The 18,076-nt window shown below is 35.0% G+C and overlaps 1 protein-coding gene and 1 long non-coding RNA gene across 3 annotated transcripts in view; both read right to left on the bottom strand.

The window, feature by feature from the left end:
- Positions 1 to 18,076, bottom strand: part of LOC100376891 (GRB10-interacting GYF protein 2-like) — a 50,864-nt gene that overhangs the window by 23,970 nt on the left and 8,818 nt on the right. For both annotated transcript variants that reach the window (XM_085490711.1, XM_085490712.1), the window contains exons 3-11: positions 13,924 to 14,026; positions 12,977 to 13,076; positions 11,654 to 11,958; positions 5,470 to 5,681; positions 4,288 to 4,375; positions 2,978 to 3,417; positions 1,789 to 1,921; positions 903 to 1,069; positions 68 to 339 (exon numbers count right to left, since the gene is read on the bottom strand). In XM_085490711.1, coding sequence (XP_085346837.1) covers positions 68 to 339; positions 903 to 1,069; positions 1,789 to 1,921; positions 2,978 to 3,417; positions 4,288 to 4,375; positions 5,470 to 5,681; positions 11,654 to 11,958; positions 12,977 to 13,076; positions 13,924 to 14,026 — 1,820 coding nt within the window. The remainder of the gene's footprint in view (positions 1 to 67; positions 340 to 902; positions 1,070 to 1,788; positions 1,922 to 2,977; positions 3,418 to 4,287; positions 4,376 to 5,469; positions 5,682 to 11,653; positions 11,959 to 12,976; positions 13,077 to 13,923; positions 14,027 to 18,076) is intronic.
- Positions 8,309 to 11,278, bottom strand: LOC146734322 (uncharacterized). Its single transcript, XR_014926591.1, has 2 exons — positions 11,146 to 11,278; positions 8,309 to 8,548 (listed from the first exon to the last, which is right to left on the bottom strand). It is a non-coding gene; the product is annotated as an uncharacterized LOC146734322 (long non-coding RNA).

Raw genomic sequence — 18,076 nt, 5'->3', positions numbered from 1 at the left:
ACCCAAGTATATATTTGTCCATTATAATTAGCAACAAAGGACAACTTGAACTGACTAATTTATTCACCTATCTTGCGAAGAGACTGAAGGTTGATTAAATTGGACTTGTTGCTGTTGTTGCTGCTGCTGCCTAAGTAGTTGCTGAATTGCTTCTTGTTGTAACTGCTGCTGCTGCTGTTGCTGAAGCTGGTGTCTCAGATAAGCTTGGGCTTGGGCTTGTTGCTGTTGTTGTAGTAACTGTTGCTGCAGTAATTGCTGCTGTAAAATCTGCTGCTGAAGAATACGTTGTTTCAGTTGTTCATCACCTGGGATATTTTCCTTGACAGGTGTTGTATTACCCTGAAAAACAATTCATATTGTCTTAAATATTACAAAGGTTAACTTTAATGAAGTACATATGACAAAAAAAGAAATGAAATATAAAATTTCGTTTTCATCAGTGTAGCGTGATGCATCATACAATTACACCCCCAAAAAAACCCTGATAGTTTTGATAAGTCAAGCAGTGTTATCACATGGAGGTTATAAGGAATATACACACAGGTTAATACGATTAATCTACAGTAACTTTCTTAAATTGACAAACATTTTATTTCAAGAAGGCTAACTTTTTAAGCATCACCATTTCAAATTAGAGAGTAGCTATCTAACATTAGTATTTTAAGGTGTACTTTTTCAGCATCATATTTTATATCTAAAAATTATGCTGCACCATTTTGCATTTTCCCATAATTCCTTTTTTTTGACTTTGAACCAAAAGGATCAAGTTTATTTATTAGCTAGGAGTCTTGGTAAAACTAAGAAAATAAAGATAAATTACCCTATTTTGATTTATTAAAAGCAAAAGTTGGCATTGTAAGCGTCAATACAATCCTAGATAAAGCACACTTTATTTTAATTACCATTTGTGGTGGCACCATAGGACCAGGTGTGAAAGGCACTCTTCCCCACAGTTTAATAACTTCACCAAGTGGCTGAAATATTTTATCACAGCCACGCTTGACTAAAAGACTCATTGTAAAATATCCTGCACTAAACCATTCAGCCATCTCACTAGCTGTAAATGGACCTGCAATAAAAATTAATGATCACCCAACTTAGGAGAAATCTACAACACTAGAATACATTAATTTCCAGGCTGTAGTTAGTTATTACCATATATGCTCCATTTATGATTCTGTGCATTTTGACACTAGTGAGTCAGATAGCAATGATCGCAAAAGCAGAAGTGATTACCCATTGCAAAGCTGTCAGCTGGCAATGTTATGGTGATCGTAGTGTTAAAAGTATACATCAATGAAAAATCGTTCAAATCGATGCGTGAAAATGGTTTTTATCATCACAACGTGAAAAAGCAATGAAATATATACACCAAGAAAACAAAAATTTTGACAGTTTTGTGCAATAAAAATAAAATCACTATCTCATCTGACGAAAACGTATTCACTTTGTGCCTACACTGTTTATGCATGAGCAAGCGAGAACGTCAGTGTCCTCAATAATGTGTTAGATACATTTAACGTGGCAACAAAATATAACACTTATTTTTACGCATTGCCGATGATTGACGCAATTTTTTACTTTGATGTGAAAAAATTCTAGCACAATTTGTCCATAATTAATCTGAGAAATGAATGTGCCTTTAAAGTGGAGGAGTAATCAAAGTAGATGTCAAGTTACTGATGTACGTCAGGTGAATCTATCAATGACAGTTGACTTAAACTTGTCGTCTTGGAATCAGAAACTGTTTTAGTATAATTTTCTTGTTGCACACAATCTGTAACTTACCTTGTGTTTGACCTTGAGGATCTTTGTAAAACCATTTTTGTCCGTTTTCATATTTCAAAGGTTCAGCTGTCACTGGAGATTCTCGATTATTACCAATATCTTTAACTACTTCTGCAACATGTTTGTCATCATCCTAAGTTTTAACAATTATTCATGAATAATGCATGTGATGATATTGGAAGAAGAAATGAACCCAGCTCATATTTAAGCTGCGATTTAATTAACAGGCATTACACGTTAAAAGTGAGGCACATTCTGTACCACACTGAGTTCAGCTGGGACTGACTGCCTGCCTGTGTAAGAGGCAGTACTGTATTTAAGAGTTTATATCAACTAGCATACACAAGAGAAAACTGAAGATAAAATATAACCCAAACACCCTCGAGCAGTTAGTTTTGAAAAACGGGTCAAGGGGTCATATGACCTGAGGGTTACAATCTTTATTCTGATTTTTTAAAGCTTTTGGAACTTAAGCCTGCATCTTAAACGTCATTTATGATCACACTTGTGGTTGATACACACATTTTAATGTACTTCTAAAATCTCAGTTTCGCTCTTGTGATTATGACTGTAAAGTCCCAGCTATTGACATAAAATCATTTAAGTTAAATCAATATTTCGTTTCTTCGCAAGCATCCAGTAACATTGGAGGTGTAGTTTATTCCAAGGTCATAAGGTTACTTTCACTGGTCTTAAAAATTGTGAAACAATACACGATTTTTACAGGATTTTACAAAGTGGCTAGTCAAGGAAATATTCTATTTTAATACCTTCTATTTGACGCAGTGTTGAGCACACAATTTTCGTGTTTTTTTTCAAGAAAGAAATACGTCTACCTCCAAAATGACTAGCTCAAAATAGCTACATTTTACGTTGTCAAATTATTAATTACCTGGTGACAATGTATGATAAACAAAACATATTTTGTGACTGTAATAAAAATGTGATCATATAAAAAAAAACAGAATTAAATAGCTCACCATGAGTGTAAAATTAATGCACTAACATTTTATAGATTTCCAAATGCCATTGATAGCATATTGAGTCAGATTTTTATAGTTGTTGATGTGCAAACTATACCAATTACCAGAATTTCAATGTCATGAGAACAATGTTGCTATGAATTTTATGACCATGGCAATAGCTTACAACTTGTAGGTTTAGGGTTTATTAGAAAACCAATCCCTACCTCGGCTGACAAAGACGCCATGAGGTGCTCAGCTGCTTTTTCAAATTCATCAAGTCCATCATCATCTTCTGTACTAGTTGGGTTGGCAACTACTGGTGTTATTGTCCTAGCATCAGGTTTAATTGGTAATACAGCAGTATTGGCAGTCCTATTGTTATGCACAGTGGAAGACTCTGTCTCATTTACACTTTCCACAATTTGTTCAGTTTTTTTCTCTTCAACTTCCTGTATGGTTACAACATTCTCCTTATGCCTTTCTTTCACAACTGATTGTGATTTTGCTTGGCTTTCATTTTCATTTTGTTTACTTTCCTTCATTTCATTTGTCTGTTTAGTGTCTATTTTCACTAGTTTATTAGCATTGGCAGTGCGAGTATCATTGTCCTTAATTTTACTTTTCTCTGTTGGACCATTACCTTTCTCATTCTTTATCTTCTCATCTACAATTATAAAACAAAGAAAGCTCAGAAATAAAATCTGATGTGATGAAGGGAAGAGGGGTACGGAAGGCATGGAATAGAGACATGTAATATTAAAAATCCATGACTTGCCCACTAAACAAGAAACCTGTGATAACATAGGTCTGTGCTAGATGCACAATGTGAATGCAATCTACTCGAATGAACCAAAGTTGATTCCCCCCCCCCCAAAATACCTAGACAACTTTTGAAATATAACAAAATGCACACTGATGTTAACCATTACTGTAACAATGTACCATCATAAATACAGTCAAACCTGTGACAGTGACCACCTGTATATAAATACCAACTGTCTATAGTGACCACTTTTAGGCAGACCCTAAGCATAATGTATGAGCAGCCTGTGTATAACGACCACCTGTCTTGTGTGACTACCCTTACTGCAAAAATTGAAAGACTTAGCAAGTAGTTGCATTTTGTGTTCTTGTCATAAACCCTGGTGCAAAGTCTGATGCTATACAAAAAAACAGTGAAGGTTTCCAAAACATGCGAGACTTACAATAGCAGATTACAAAATATGTTGGCTAATCCAAGTTTCATTAACAGCTGACAATCGAAAAAACTATAGCAGTTTACAATCTGCATACACACAAAGAGATGAGTGGAAATAAATGAATGAATGACCACATGACCAAGAATGGAAAAAGTATGATATAACATAATATGATCATTATTGCCCAGTTTGAATCAAATCAACAATAGACAAACTGAATTGAAAGGGGAGAAATCCAGCATTTAACTGCTACAATCATTTGAACTGATGAAAACATACTATAGGTGCCTGTCGTTTTACATTCTCCCCCACTTTTACATATGCTGTATTCTTACCATGTTGTTTTTCAGAGTCCTCTGATATTCTATCCATGTTTATTTTATTCCTATCTGGAACATCTTCTGCATCCTCTGAATCTTCTTTCTACAATACAAGAGAATTTCAATGTAGAATCCTAGGAGGCAGAATTATATATACGCATAGACTATAATAGAATGAAAAGCGGCCTATACAGGGTTTCAAGATCATAAGGCAAAAACACTTGTCATTCTTTAACCAGCTTCTGATATGGATGCAATCAAATCAAAGTCAATTGATTTTTATTTTACTATTGATTGATTTTTTTGTATCAATGCAGATTCTGTGAGCGAAATTGACATAAAATCCAACACGACTTTCACTACAAACTGAACAATTGAACGAAGGTTCATGTGTTCCAATGTATGTTCCATATAACAATGTTCACATCCCAATCAACATGTTGATTATAGCATGGGCATCCGGCAATCTGATTGGTGGAAATGGCCGAGGCATGTTAGGAATTTGATAAGTTATCGCCCGATTTCCTAGATTGTTATACGATATGGCTTTATTTTAAAGTTGCCCTCAAAATCCAGATAAAAAGTACATCACTGAACTACTGTACTCGTTCCAACTGAGTGCCCATGCTCAACACCCACATAGTAAATTCTGGAGGTACATAATTCATAAAGAATTGGTGAGATCCCAAAATTTGTCCCCAAAATGTCCTAAATTTGTCCCCAAAAAAATTTGTTTTATTGTAACCAAAAATGGAAGTCAATTGTAAGTGAAATTTAATGAATAATTTGAATAGTACTGTAAAATCTGTATTAGAAGCCGCGGCTTCTATTAAAATGGTACAATGCAACAGAGGGGATGCGGCTTCTATTAGAGCATCTACACATATGAGAAATGATGAATTTTTAGTTCTCAATTATTCAAATAGTATGGATGCGACTTCTATTAGGGATGCGGCTTCTAATACAGATTTTACGGTATATATTTTATCAAAGTTTAAAAGAAACTGGATAAAAACTGTTTGATCTACTGAAACCACAAGAAAAACTTTTATGGCGGAGTCAACAACAACATTTTCTACTCATACAACTTTTGTAGACATCGAGAATGGAACACTTTTCAAGAGCAAAAACAAGTTGTGAGGTACTCTCGTTTTTAACAAGAAATATACATTTACAAATAAGATCTACTGCAGTTACCTTTGCTGACAGAAAAGCCCCTGAGGAATCAAACGAGCCAATATTATCAACATCAATGTTATCATCTGTACTCCATTCGGGTAAGCCATCATCATCACCCCAGCTATTCCCTCTACCACTATGATGACGTTCTCTGTCTCGATCTCTGTCATTTCGAAAGTCAAAATCAAATGTTCTATCTCTTGGATGATGCCAACTTGTTCTTGGACCACCTAGGTTTTGAAGTAGAAAAAGTGGGATAAATGAACATGGTGGTTAGTGTCAAACATTTTGAAAAAGCGACATACAATTTTAGCGAATTGTGGTAAAATGATGTAATAGCGAAATGTTGATTTAGTGAATCTCTCTTGTCATTGTTGATTTCTTTGTTTGGCGGCCATTTTGAATTGATAATAGAGTCATTAGCGACATCTTGAATTAGCAAATCAGTTCTCTCGCTAAATTCGCGAAAAAGACATGCTCACGAAAAAGGCATGTTTTACAGTAGTTTGTCAATAGCCTGGATGTCATTTGTTTACATTTTTGTCAACAACCATGTCTGACTAAATCATCATCTGCTATGACAATATCGCTAGCAAGTTTCCTTATTAACAAGACATGACATGTCATGTCATGTCATAGCCCCCGCTCAGAAAAAAATTTAAAAACTTATATTGAACTGGGTTTGTGTCAGAATGAATTAATTCATTATGAGCTGTATTAAAATTCTGTTATTAATTGTTCAGAATTGATGTGTTACAATTTGAGGGGGGTGGGGTAAAAATTTATTCATTTGGCTTTTCCGAGACAATTTATAACTTGTTAAACATATAATGCGATGTGCACTTGTAAACAATTATTACCAGTCCCTGTACCAACTTTGAAATAAACTGGATGACACATATCTGAGAAAAAGCTGGTAACAGCTAGAAAAAGCTTGTTTTTTTTAGATTTTTGAGGGAAAAAATGACCTCCAAGTCGTAAAAATGTATCCAATCAAACAGGTCATGAATGACACTGCCTTCACTTGTTGTCATTTGAAAGTTGCAACATACAATTTGTTCAGTTTTTGGCATGGACATAAATTGGCAAACATGATTCCTATGGCATTTTCAAGTTTATAGCACTCTCCATTCTGGTCTCAGCAAGAACACCAGAGAGCAACAAGTAAGTACAACAGGTAAAATGACATGCAAGTATGCAAATCAGATCTGCAAATATGTTTAAGAGTCAGTGTTGTCTGTTTGGATAAACTTTCTTGTACAACTGTATTCCTAATACAAGAACACTGTCAATCACAGAACTACTCCAGCGAAAAACTACTGATATTTTAGTCAGTAACAAGGCAAAGATACCGTTTGTCATACAAGTACTAGCACCAAATGAGGAACTGAGAAACTGCAATGATCCTTGGTGTACATTACCTGTGTCAACAACTTTACTTCCCATGTACAGATCTACATGTAGTTTGTGGCCCTGAATTAGTTTAAATATCTCTAAATAAGGACAAGAGTACTTCTCATATGACAATGATACAAACAAGCAGCCTATCGGCTGAGATAGCTCCGCTGTTAGCAATGCACATTTCAATTAAAGAACTGAAGACATCATTAGAAAATGAACAATATGAATAGTATCAAAGCAATCGGACTTACAGTTTTTAACAAGAAGTCGAAAATATCACTTTTTACCAAAAATTACAAAAATATTCACCAAAATTAGAGAATTGAAGATATCATCACAAAATGAACAAATCTGAGAGAGGTCCACATGTAGTACCTATATATGTAATATCAAAGCAATTGGACTTGCGGTTTTTAACAAGAAGTCAAAAATATCACTTTTTACCAAAAATATTCACCAAAATTAGAGAATTGAAGATATCATCACGAAATAAACAAATCTGAGAGAGGTCCACATGTAGTACCTATATATGTAGTATCAAAGCAATTGGACTTGCGGTTTTTAACAAGAAGTCGAAAATATCACTTTTTACCAAAAATGACAAAAATATTCATCAAAATTAGAGAATTAAAGATATCATTACAAAATGAACAAATCTGAGAAAGGTCCACATGTAGTACCTATATTTGTAATATCAAAGCATTTGCACTTGCGGTTTTTAACAAGAAGTCGAAAATATCAGTTTTTACCAAAAATGACAAAAATATTCACCAAAATTAGAGAATTAAAGATATCATTACAAAATGAACAAAACTGAGAGAGGTCCACATGTAGTACCTATATATGTAATATCAAAGCAATTGCACTTGCGGTTTTTAACAAGAAGTCGAAAATATCAGTTTTTACCAAAAATGACAAAAATATTCACCAAAATTAGAGAATTGAAGATATCATCACGAAATGAACAAATCTGAGAGAGGTCCACATGTAGTACCTATATATGTAGTATCAAAGCAATTGGACTTGCGGTTTTTAACAAGAAGTCGAAAATATCAGTTTTTACCAAAAATGACAAAAATATTCACCAAAATTAAAGAATTAAAGATATCATTACAAAATTAACAAATCTGAGAGAGGTCCACATGTAGTACCTATAAATGTAATATCAAAGCAATTGCACTTGCGGTTTTTAACAAGAAGTCGAAAATATCACTTTTTACCAAAAATGACAAAAATATTCACCAAAATTAGAGAATTAAAGATATCAACATGAAATGAACAAACCTAAGAGAGGTCTACCCAAGGTACATATACACCAAGTATCAAAGCATTTAGGCTTGTAGTTTTCAAGAAGAAGTCGAAAAAGTAAAACATTGACATGGACGACGACAGACAATCACTCATATGATAAGCTCCGCTCGACAAAGTCGACAGCGGAGCTAATAAAGTGCAAGAATCCAGAAAAATATTATCAAGTTTTTATTATCATACATTAATATTAACAAATCGTGTGAAATTGAACTTTTATGTACAGAGAAACACATTTATACTTTGGTTGACAGCACTTCTCAAAGAAAAAAAAAAGATGACCTGCAAAACCTCATACAATTGTCAGACATGCAGCGAATAGTATGCTTTTGTAATATATGCAGTTTCAGTAGCTTTGCTTTCTGAGAAAAAAATTCAGGCTCTGCACCTGAAAAAAAACAAAAAACATTTAGTCAAAAGTAAGCAGAGGTTGTAGCATGTGCTTCCATTAGCTGTTAAATTTAATTAAACAAGCAGCCTCTCGGCTGAGATAGCTGTTAGCAATGCACATTACAATTAAAGAACTGAAGATATCATTAGAAAATGAACAATATATATATATATATATATATATATATATATATATATATATATAAAAAGCAATGGGACAAATCTGAAAGAAGTTCACACGTAGTACGTATATATGTAATATAAAAGCAATCTGACTTGGTTTTCAACAAGAAGTCAAAAATATCACTTTTCCCCAAAAATGACAAAAATAATCATCAAAATTAAATAATTGAAGATTTCACAACGAAATTAACAAATCTGAAAGAGGTCCACATGTAGTACCTATATACATGTATGTAATATAAAAGCAATTGGGCTTGCAGTTTTTAACAATAAGTCGAAAATATCACTTTTTACCAAAAATTACAAAAATATTCACCAAAATTAGGGAATTAAAGATATTATTTCAAAATGAACAAATCTGAGAGAGGTCCACATGTAGTACTTATATATGTAATATAAAAGCAATTGGACTTGCAGTTTTTAACAAGAAGTCGAAAATATCACTTTTTACCAAAAATGACAAAAATATTCACCAAAATTAGAGAATTGAAGATATGATCATGAAATGAACAAATCTGAGAGAGGTCTACCCAAGGTACATATACACCAAGTATCAAAGCATTCAGGCTTGTAGTTTTTAAGAAGAAGTCGAAAAAGTAAAACATTGACACGGACGACGACGGACAATCACTCATATGATAAGCTCCGCTCGACAAAGTCGACAGCGGAGCTAAAAAGATATTTGTGTATCGTCTTTTCAGTACGAGAAAATATTACTTAATATATTCATACCAGCCAGAAAGAAATTGCAGTTTACACTGAGCAATTAGGAATATACATGAACAATTGATGCATGTCTAGCAATATACTGTTTGAAAGGCTGCAAGATGTAATGAAATAGCAACCAATCACTACTTGAGTCGGACTGGCTGGGAAACTGCACAATACAAACAAAAATGTATGCAAATGATATATGAGCAGCTCCACCAAATATAAAAATATTCTTTCCATAGTTATGACTCTAATGTGAATGTGATTTTCCACTCCTTAGCAATAGTATTGTATTGTACTGTATCGTACAAGTTTATTGTGATTCTATACGTGTTTGTAATATTATTTAGCTTTATTAAGCATTCTGTTTAGTTGGTTAACTTTACTGTATCTTAATGTAGTTTATTTTATTTTTATACGACCATAAAACAACTTACTGTAGTTTGTTTTAATGTTGAATAAAAATTAAAATCAGTCACATGCGCGAAATTGTTGCAAAAACAATACTTTTCTTGATTTGCGTGCTGTCGTGCGTCGATAAAAAATGCATGGAATGGTCGGCAGTATTGATCAAGTTCGTCTAGTGTGACATTCGTGGCTGGCGAAAAGCAAGATGCCATATAATCGTTTAAATAGGCGTCAAGGAGGAGTGAAAGGCCCTAATTTGGTTCTACAATAGGTGTCATGAAATGTTGGTACGGTAGCTTACTTGTTTTCGAAGTGTTGTAATTGTTGATTAGTACTCAGTAGTGATTATATTAACGTACAAAAAATAAATTCGTTGAATTGTTATGAAATTCAAGTAAAATTCAACTTAGTTTTATCGTAAGCAAATGTTTTCGGTTACATGTTAACGTCCGAAGCGATACGATATCCGCCATGTTATCCTTCGAACGAGGCGTGTTTATTGACCAGACCAGGTCAAGTCGCTAATCAACCAGTCAAAATGTTGGATGGTGCCCATGTGCTCAAATTACCATAAAGCATTTAAATATGACAGTTCAGCGACCTCATGGTGAAAGCAACACTGAAGACCAGATCGATCTTTTGGCTTGTTTTTCATGGGGGAAAAAGGCATGATTTTTTTTTTATCGGGCCGATTTAGAACAATAAATAAACGTACCGTCCCAAATAAGAATGTACCGGGTGGAATTTTTCTGGGAAAAAAATAAACGTACCGGTACGTTTATTTGGGACATTTAGCGTTGTGGGCAAGCTCTTCTGAGAAGCGACATATTTTTAACTTCGCCTATGGCGTGATCAGTGGATTACGTAAATAAACCAACACTTTCAATGAGTACATGCCGACCCAACTAAACTTGTTTATGGCTGTTTATGAACAGCGAGGACGCATATCATAGAACAATAGCTGTGGAAATCATAAACAAATGTAAATGTTGCGGAAATCAAGCATGGCAATAATGATTTTGAGCGAGGCAGAGTCTGGCAAGCGTCTCAGAGCAGCATTGCGCCGACACCACCACGACGTTTGAATCCCGGTGAGAGCACTGCAAAACTCTTAAATCACGATGTAAACTTTCAACTTACACAGTACATAATCAGTTCCTACAACAATAATAGAAAGGCAGTTTTTCTGGCGAAGCTCTCGCCAGGTTAGCAAAAGTTTCACACGATCACCAAACCCGAGACACAAACGATAATACAAAGTGTATAAATACCATAACAAGCACAGTTTCTTACCTTTGAAATTGACGAGACACAATTTTGTCCATATAAGCGTTGCACAAATAAAGATACAATATCCTCACACAAAAACGAATGTGATTTCCACCGAGACGAGAACTGCGTTTGCGTCATCAAAATTCGGATTAAACTCTGGTAATTTCAAGAAAAGTCGGATTATGAAGAAAAAATGTTAAAAATCAAAGAAAAACAGAGTGAAACTTTGAAGAATCGAAAAAAATAACTTGATGTGCATAATAGCACCATCAATTCCTGTCTCTGTACCAATTCTGAACTGAATTGGATTACACATGTGTGAGAAAAAGCTGGTAACATGAAAATGTGCACACACGGATGCACAGACACGACTCAAATTAATACCCCCCGCCCTGATCAAAGATCCGGCGGGGGCTAATTAACAGGGACACATACATATACATATTTGGTAAGACCGAGTAATCAGTATACTTTCAGCTTTGTTCATGCCCAACAGGTGAAGGATTACAAGTTAAGGTTGACAACATACCTGGACTGGTAGTACGCCAATTATCAGGCAACCTTTCTTTATCACTACTTGTACTTCCTCCACTAGATCTAGATCCTGCCATTCTCCAGCTACCATCACCACCACTGTCTTCTTCATCTCCTCCTCCTCCACCACTACCTCCTCCTCCTCCTCCTCCCCCACCTCCCCGCGGAGACTTTTCACTACTTGTACTTGATCTCCAGTTGTCACTAATACTGCCCAACCTTCGTGGTGATGGTGGACCTGCATCCTCAAATGCACGAACTTCAACCCTGGATGGATGTTTCTCAAACCTTCGATCGCCCCTTAGGGATAAATTTAAATTCATATTATATTATTATATTTAGTTTCTCCTGAATATTGATTTTATCATAAATATACCGCACTGGACCGCGTTAACGTCCAGAGTCCTCAACACAGAAAATATAATTTTTTTAGGGGTGGGCGCTTGCCCGAGCACTCTCTTCGGAAAAGAGTGCAAATGACAATTTTGATTCGCCATGTGACAAATTGAGGGGGATATTACGTCTTTGAGGGAAAATAAAATTATGAAATGACTTTTACAATGAAGAAACAGAAATGGTCACAAAAAATATTCACATTTTATTACAATATTAATCACGTATCACGCAAATTTACGAGATTAAAAATATTAGAATCTGTTGGAACACAGTCAAAGTCAAAATCTTCATCATTATCACCACTGACGAACGAGTTGGATCGTATACAAACACTTGATGAAAAACACTTTCCGCCATGATGCATTTGCATGATTTGACCTGCCAAATCATCCTTTGACTTAATGGGTCAAGTCTGTTATTAACCAATCAGAATGCTGGGTTGTACCTTGCTGGGTTGCAATTCTTCAGAAATTCCCCAAACTTCTGGTAATGCGATGTGAAGTGAACGTCGATATGTTGGCATTGACAAGGTTTTTTTCAAAAATCATATAAATGTATCGTACAAAAACGATTTCTAGTATTCATTAAGCAATGGTCAAAAAAAAAGTCTTAAATTAGTGGCATTTTGAAGGGGTGGGCGCTTTGCCGAATGTGACCCTGAATATAAAAATTGCGCAAAAGTAAGAGGTGGGCACTTGACCGCATGGGCACTAACGCAGTCCAGTACATATATAATATTAGAACCAGCTGCCAATGCTGATCACTCTTGAGAGGCTGGATAGGATACTGTACGGATGATCTGACATATTGCACATCTGGCCATGACAAGATTTCATATATGAGAACTCATTTTCATCATAATACAAGGTATATGTAAGTGCAATAGAAAAAAATAAAGTTGCTCTTAACAAAAAAGTTTTACCTGTCATCCCAACTCTGGCTTCGGTTATATTCTCTCGTCCTGTTGAATGGACCTTCTCTTTCTTCATCAAATGGTCGCTGAAATTCACCCCTTCCACGCCCTGAAAAACAATTGTAAAATTTAATCTGGTCCTAATTATAAGTAGTGCATCATGTTATTTTGCCTCTATGCAAAGCGACCTCCATGTACAAACACAGGTTGTTCCTGAAATGCACAAATAAAAACTTGGGATTTCCCACTTAGATGCCAGATTTAGCATTAAGCTAATTACACTTAACTCAATCCACTTGTCCTATAATTTCACCTACACGGCCAGTGAGTGACAGTGACATTGATTGGCTGACTCTAATCTAGAATTTTTGTAATCGATTAGTTTTCCCCCATGTGTTATATCAAAGTATGGAGGAAAATGATAGTTGCAACAGCAATGCAGGTGTGACCTAATTATTAAATGGTCAATATCTGAAGGAGAAAGTCTCACAATAACGAGTGGAATGGTACTCTGGCATCAAGTTTGGTTAATTTATTCATATTGGCAAGTACACATTTAATTTTACCATTTTGATGTTTTGATCATACTCACTGTTTTAATTTAATGATTTTGTCAAGAAAACAATGCGTTTTATTGTTATTTTACATGTTCATGTAGATTTAATTTATAGGATTTATCAGTGAAAATAATGAAGTATACCATATTTGCTAAGTACAACATCTCCAAAAGCCCAGAATTTGTTTATTGTAGGCTGTATCTTTAAAATACTTACTTTTTTTTAACTTATTCTGACACCTGCTATGTTACAAGATTGTATGCGCTACACTAATGAGCAAAGACTGCATGGGTTAAGACAGAAGATGTCTGAATATGCATGACACACAATATTATCTAATAGAGGACAATCATTAATCAAAAAAATAATTCAAACAATCAAATAATTCAATGAGTTTACCTCTGCCACCACGAGTGCTCCCTCTTGTGCCCCTCGTTGTACTACCACCTCTTCCCATAAGTCGCAACACAGCTGAACTGTTCACTGATTGTGCCATGTTTCTCTGTAATTTAAAAAAATACCTTGAAATAATGGATATGTAGCACAATTATTCTAGTTGCATGTTTTTCACAATAATATGGAAACTGAAAGCAAGGAATTGATAAACCAAGATATCACTCCCTAAGGGCTGGATTCCTATTTAATCCATTTTTCATAAATGGAGAAAGTTGGTCCATAAATCCTATGAAAATGTTCATTTTAATATGTACCTTAATGGAGATATAGATCCATCGTGAAAAGAAGCTGCAATCTGTTGTGTGCTACATTATTATTTTGAGACAAAATTAGGTAAATATTATTAAAAATTACTCTTTTCAGATGAGTTCTATATAACACGTAGCATAAAACAAAGATTTTTTATAATTTTTAAAACAGATTTTTGAAATAATTTAGAACAACAAAAAGTATCCTACCAGTCAAAATGCCCACCATAGATAGCTGGTGACCCCATTTTTTTCTGGTTTGAATCAAACATTTATATTGATCAAGTAAAATGTATTAACAAGTTCTGGGCATGAATATTTTTCTTTTGATATAATGTAATTTAATTGGATTTAATGTTCCGGAATATTCACTAGGTTTTATCAAATTCATTTCAGGAAACTATACACTCTTACATACATAGTTAAATTTTAATATTCCCTGGATTTCGATCTAACACATTATACAGTATTAGTGTCAAAATGACAGGTGACTATAATATTTTAGTCAGAAATATGAAATGCACAAAAACAATAATTACTTATATTAAATTTCTAATATATACATGTATACATGTTCATGCATACATATACATGTTCTCAGAAGAATGATTAATTTCCTTCAAGTATGACCTATGGAGGTCACACATCCTGGTAGTTTGCTAGTTTTAATTACATTTTTGGAAAAATAACCATATTAGTTTTAAAACAATTATTTAACAAATGTATCATCTGTGATTAAGCTGTGCCCCAGAATAAGGGCATCATGATGCATGGACATCAGAGATCACTAAATGAAGAGGAACAAGGCATGCATGGCACAGTCCCTGTCAAATTTAATATATATAGTTTTGATTATTATTACATATGTACTGCAGTTTATTTTGATTCGTCCCTGAAATCAAAATCGGTATTTCCACACCTCATATGCAAATGAGGTCTGAGAGCAAACAAAGTAGTCCCTTTAGGAGTACCGTTTTTCGAAACATAGCAGAAATAAACAATATTAAGAAGTACGATATTTTTCTCTTGGGGTACATGAATATATTTGCCGAGTGAAATGACATTTGAACAGCAGTAATGGTACCTTTAGCCAGTCACTTATTTTGAAAAAACTAATTTGCACATCACCCATGCAATAATGTTTTCGGTATTTTCACGGTCAATATGCAAAAAAACATTGTATTTCCATCGGCTACCGAACTATTTTTATTTTGTAAACACATTTTCGTCTGCTATTTTTGTCCGGTTTAAATCGTCAGGCAAGATTTTTGGCGTGTTAGGTGTACATCACATGGAATACTACGATTGGGAGAACTAAATGTATGTTGACCACCTTGAAGGGCTCTCGAAAGATCCACCAGCAGTGAAATCAGCGATTACTATGCAGCCGCAACCATCAACATCGAGATACCAGGTTTCTGCTGGCGACGTTGCGGTGTTACTCAGTTCCAAATAAAAATTACCAACGCCAAAAGAGCAACATTTTAACTGGTAATCAAGACCAGCAAGCAACATCACACACGAAGTTGTAGCGTACAGCTCAGCGACAACTGCTATCGACGAAAGTCAGTGTCAGGGAAGTACCGCAGTTGCACGGCATGTTTGCCAATGCACAATTCTGTGGCGGAACTTTTAACTTCAACATAAACTGTATCATAGTCGTCCAGTTCAAGTTCTGATTCTGTCGCGGTCCCAACTAAACGTCAACGAGTTAGTTAAACAGTGACACTCGTTCTCCGGGCGCGTTGCGGTTCTACACTGACACGCGCTGCTGGGGCGTAACACTATATTGGAACATATTAATGGGCAACGGGGTTCCCCGACCTAAATTCCATCCCGGTTTGTTGCACGTTCTTTCTTTAATACAAAATAATCAAATATGGAATATATGTAATAATAACAGACCCCCCACACCCTGCCCGTGGCTTTCGTTGCGTATGGAAGTTATTTTCACTCGAGATGCGGTGTATTCTGCTGTACTCTCACTCGCTTCGCTCGTGTAAGTACGGCCGCAGGATACACAGCATCACTCGTGAAAATAACTTTCATATGCAACGAAAGCCACAGGCAGGGTGTGGGGTTCTGTCATATAGTACAATGTAATATAGTTGGAACATAAGCATATCACAAGTATGGATCTGAAAAATAATGCTTGATTTTGATGATTTTTTAACATTAAAATGATTGACAACTTGTTTCTGATCGTCAAACGAATACTTGTCCATATTGAGAAATATTGCTCTGGAACACTATTAATTTAAACAAAATGGTCACTGGTCGGCTATTTTGAATACATCTGTATATCTATAACATGATGTATAATGAATATATAAAATTTGAACATAATCAGTCAAAGCGTATCAGAGATATGGCTCAAGAAGTGCATTCATTTAAACAAAATGGCCGTCCGTCAGCCATTTTAAATTGGATCTGAAAAATAAAATGATGTGCATCAAGGTCCCATAATGTCCAACATATGTACCAAGTTTAAACAAAATCCATCCATAAATGCTTGATTTAGATGATTTGTTAGCACAAAAATGGCCACCATTCGGCCATCTTAAGGTAGCAAGAAGGGAAATTTTCACTTTTTTCTTGATTTTTCAAAAATTGATAAAACGGTTACTTTAGACCTTGATAATCACCCCAGGTTTACAAAAGATCGAAATTGCGAAATAACGTTGCTCAAATTAGTGTTTTAAAACACTAGCAGAAAAGACTAAAACTGCCGTTTTGTGGATATTTGCATAGTGTTTATCTTTGGAAGGAATTAAATGATAAAATCTTATCTGTATACTCTGTTGTTGACGATTCTGATATAACGGGTGATAAGCTTCCAGTTGCAAACAAAGCGTGTTTATCTAACGTCCATTGTCAGCATTATTGTCAGTCGAGACTTCGTCGGAGAAACATGGTCATACAGTACTCATTTCGCCCAACCTTCCGCTTTTACATCGACCGCTTATCGCTTAATTTCCGACCACACGGTCTTGTCCGACCGGAAACCGACCGCATTTTAATCGCGGTTTTTTTTCGTTCGCTCGCTCATTGAAAACATTGACCGCTCGCCCAAACACTGAAAACTGGCACATGGGTGGTCGAAATGGTGGTTTTGATAGTAAAGTGTGAACATACAACTAGTATTAACTATTATTACATTCTGAAAGACACTTCAAATCTAATAGCTGTATTACACTTGTATCGTGAAAGCAACTGAACTGGGACCTCTTGTTACGTGTTTTGGGTGCTTGTTCTAGATGTAATATTTTTATTTTTATTTTAATGAGACAGTTACGTAAAAAAAGCCTAGGTAACTTCTTTTGACAGAGCAGAGAAACAAGGAAATGTTAGTGATTAATTCCAAAAATAACGATATCGAATCCACATCGGTCCACGTCTGGTAAAATTTGACATTCAATTTTTAAAATTAAGTCACGATCATTGAATGAGCTCGGTCTATACCGTATACGTACTGCAAAAGTGTTCCCACAAAAAATATTTTCGACTAAAAACGGCCACATGCCCTGAAAAAATCGAACAGAGCTTGACATGTATGAATAATTTATTGGGCTTAAAAGAAAAACGTGTCAAATTTAGTTATAGCCATAACTATTTGGTGGCCAGCCGATGAACGATTCAAAGTCCTTCAGGGCTGAAAATCATCGACGCTACTCTGGTTTACTTTATTTCATAACTTGCAGAGAAAACTGATTCGCGTGAGCTCTAATGTATCTTAGCCTAGTATTTTCTTTTTGAACTAAGGTCAAATTCCATCAGTTTGTCAAAATATATGTTTTTCAGCGAATAATTTTGAAGCCTGTCACAGCACAAACAACTATGTGAATCGA

Source organism: Saccoglossus kowalevskii, chromosome 15 (genome assembly GCF_978046115.1).
Source record: "Saccoglossus kowalevskii chromosome 15, keSacKowa6.1, whole genome shotgun sequence".
NCBI lineage: Eukaryota > Metazoa > Hemichordata > Enteropneusta > Harrimaniidae > Saccoglossus > Saccoglossus kowalevskii.
This window is presented reverse-complemented; position numbering and strand designations above follow the sequence as displayed.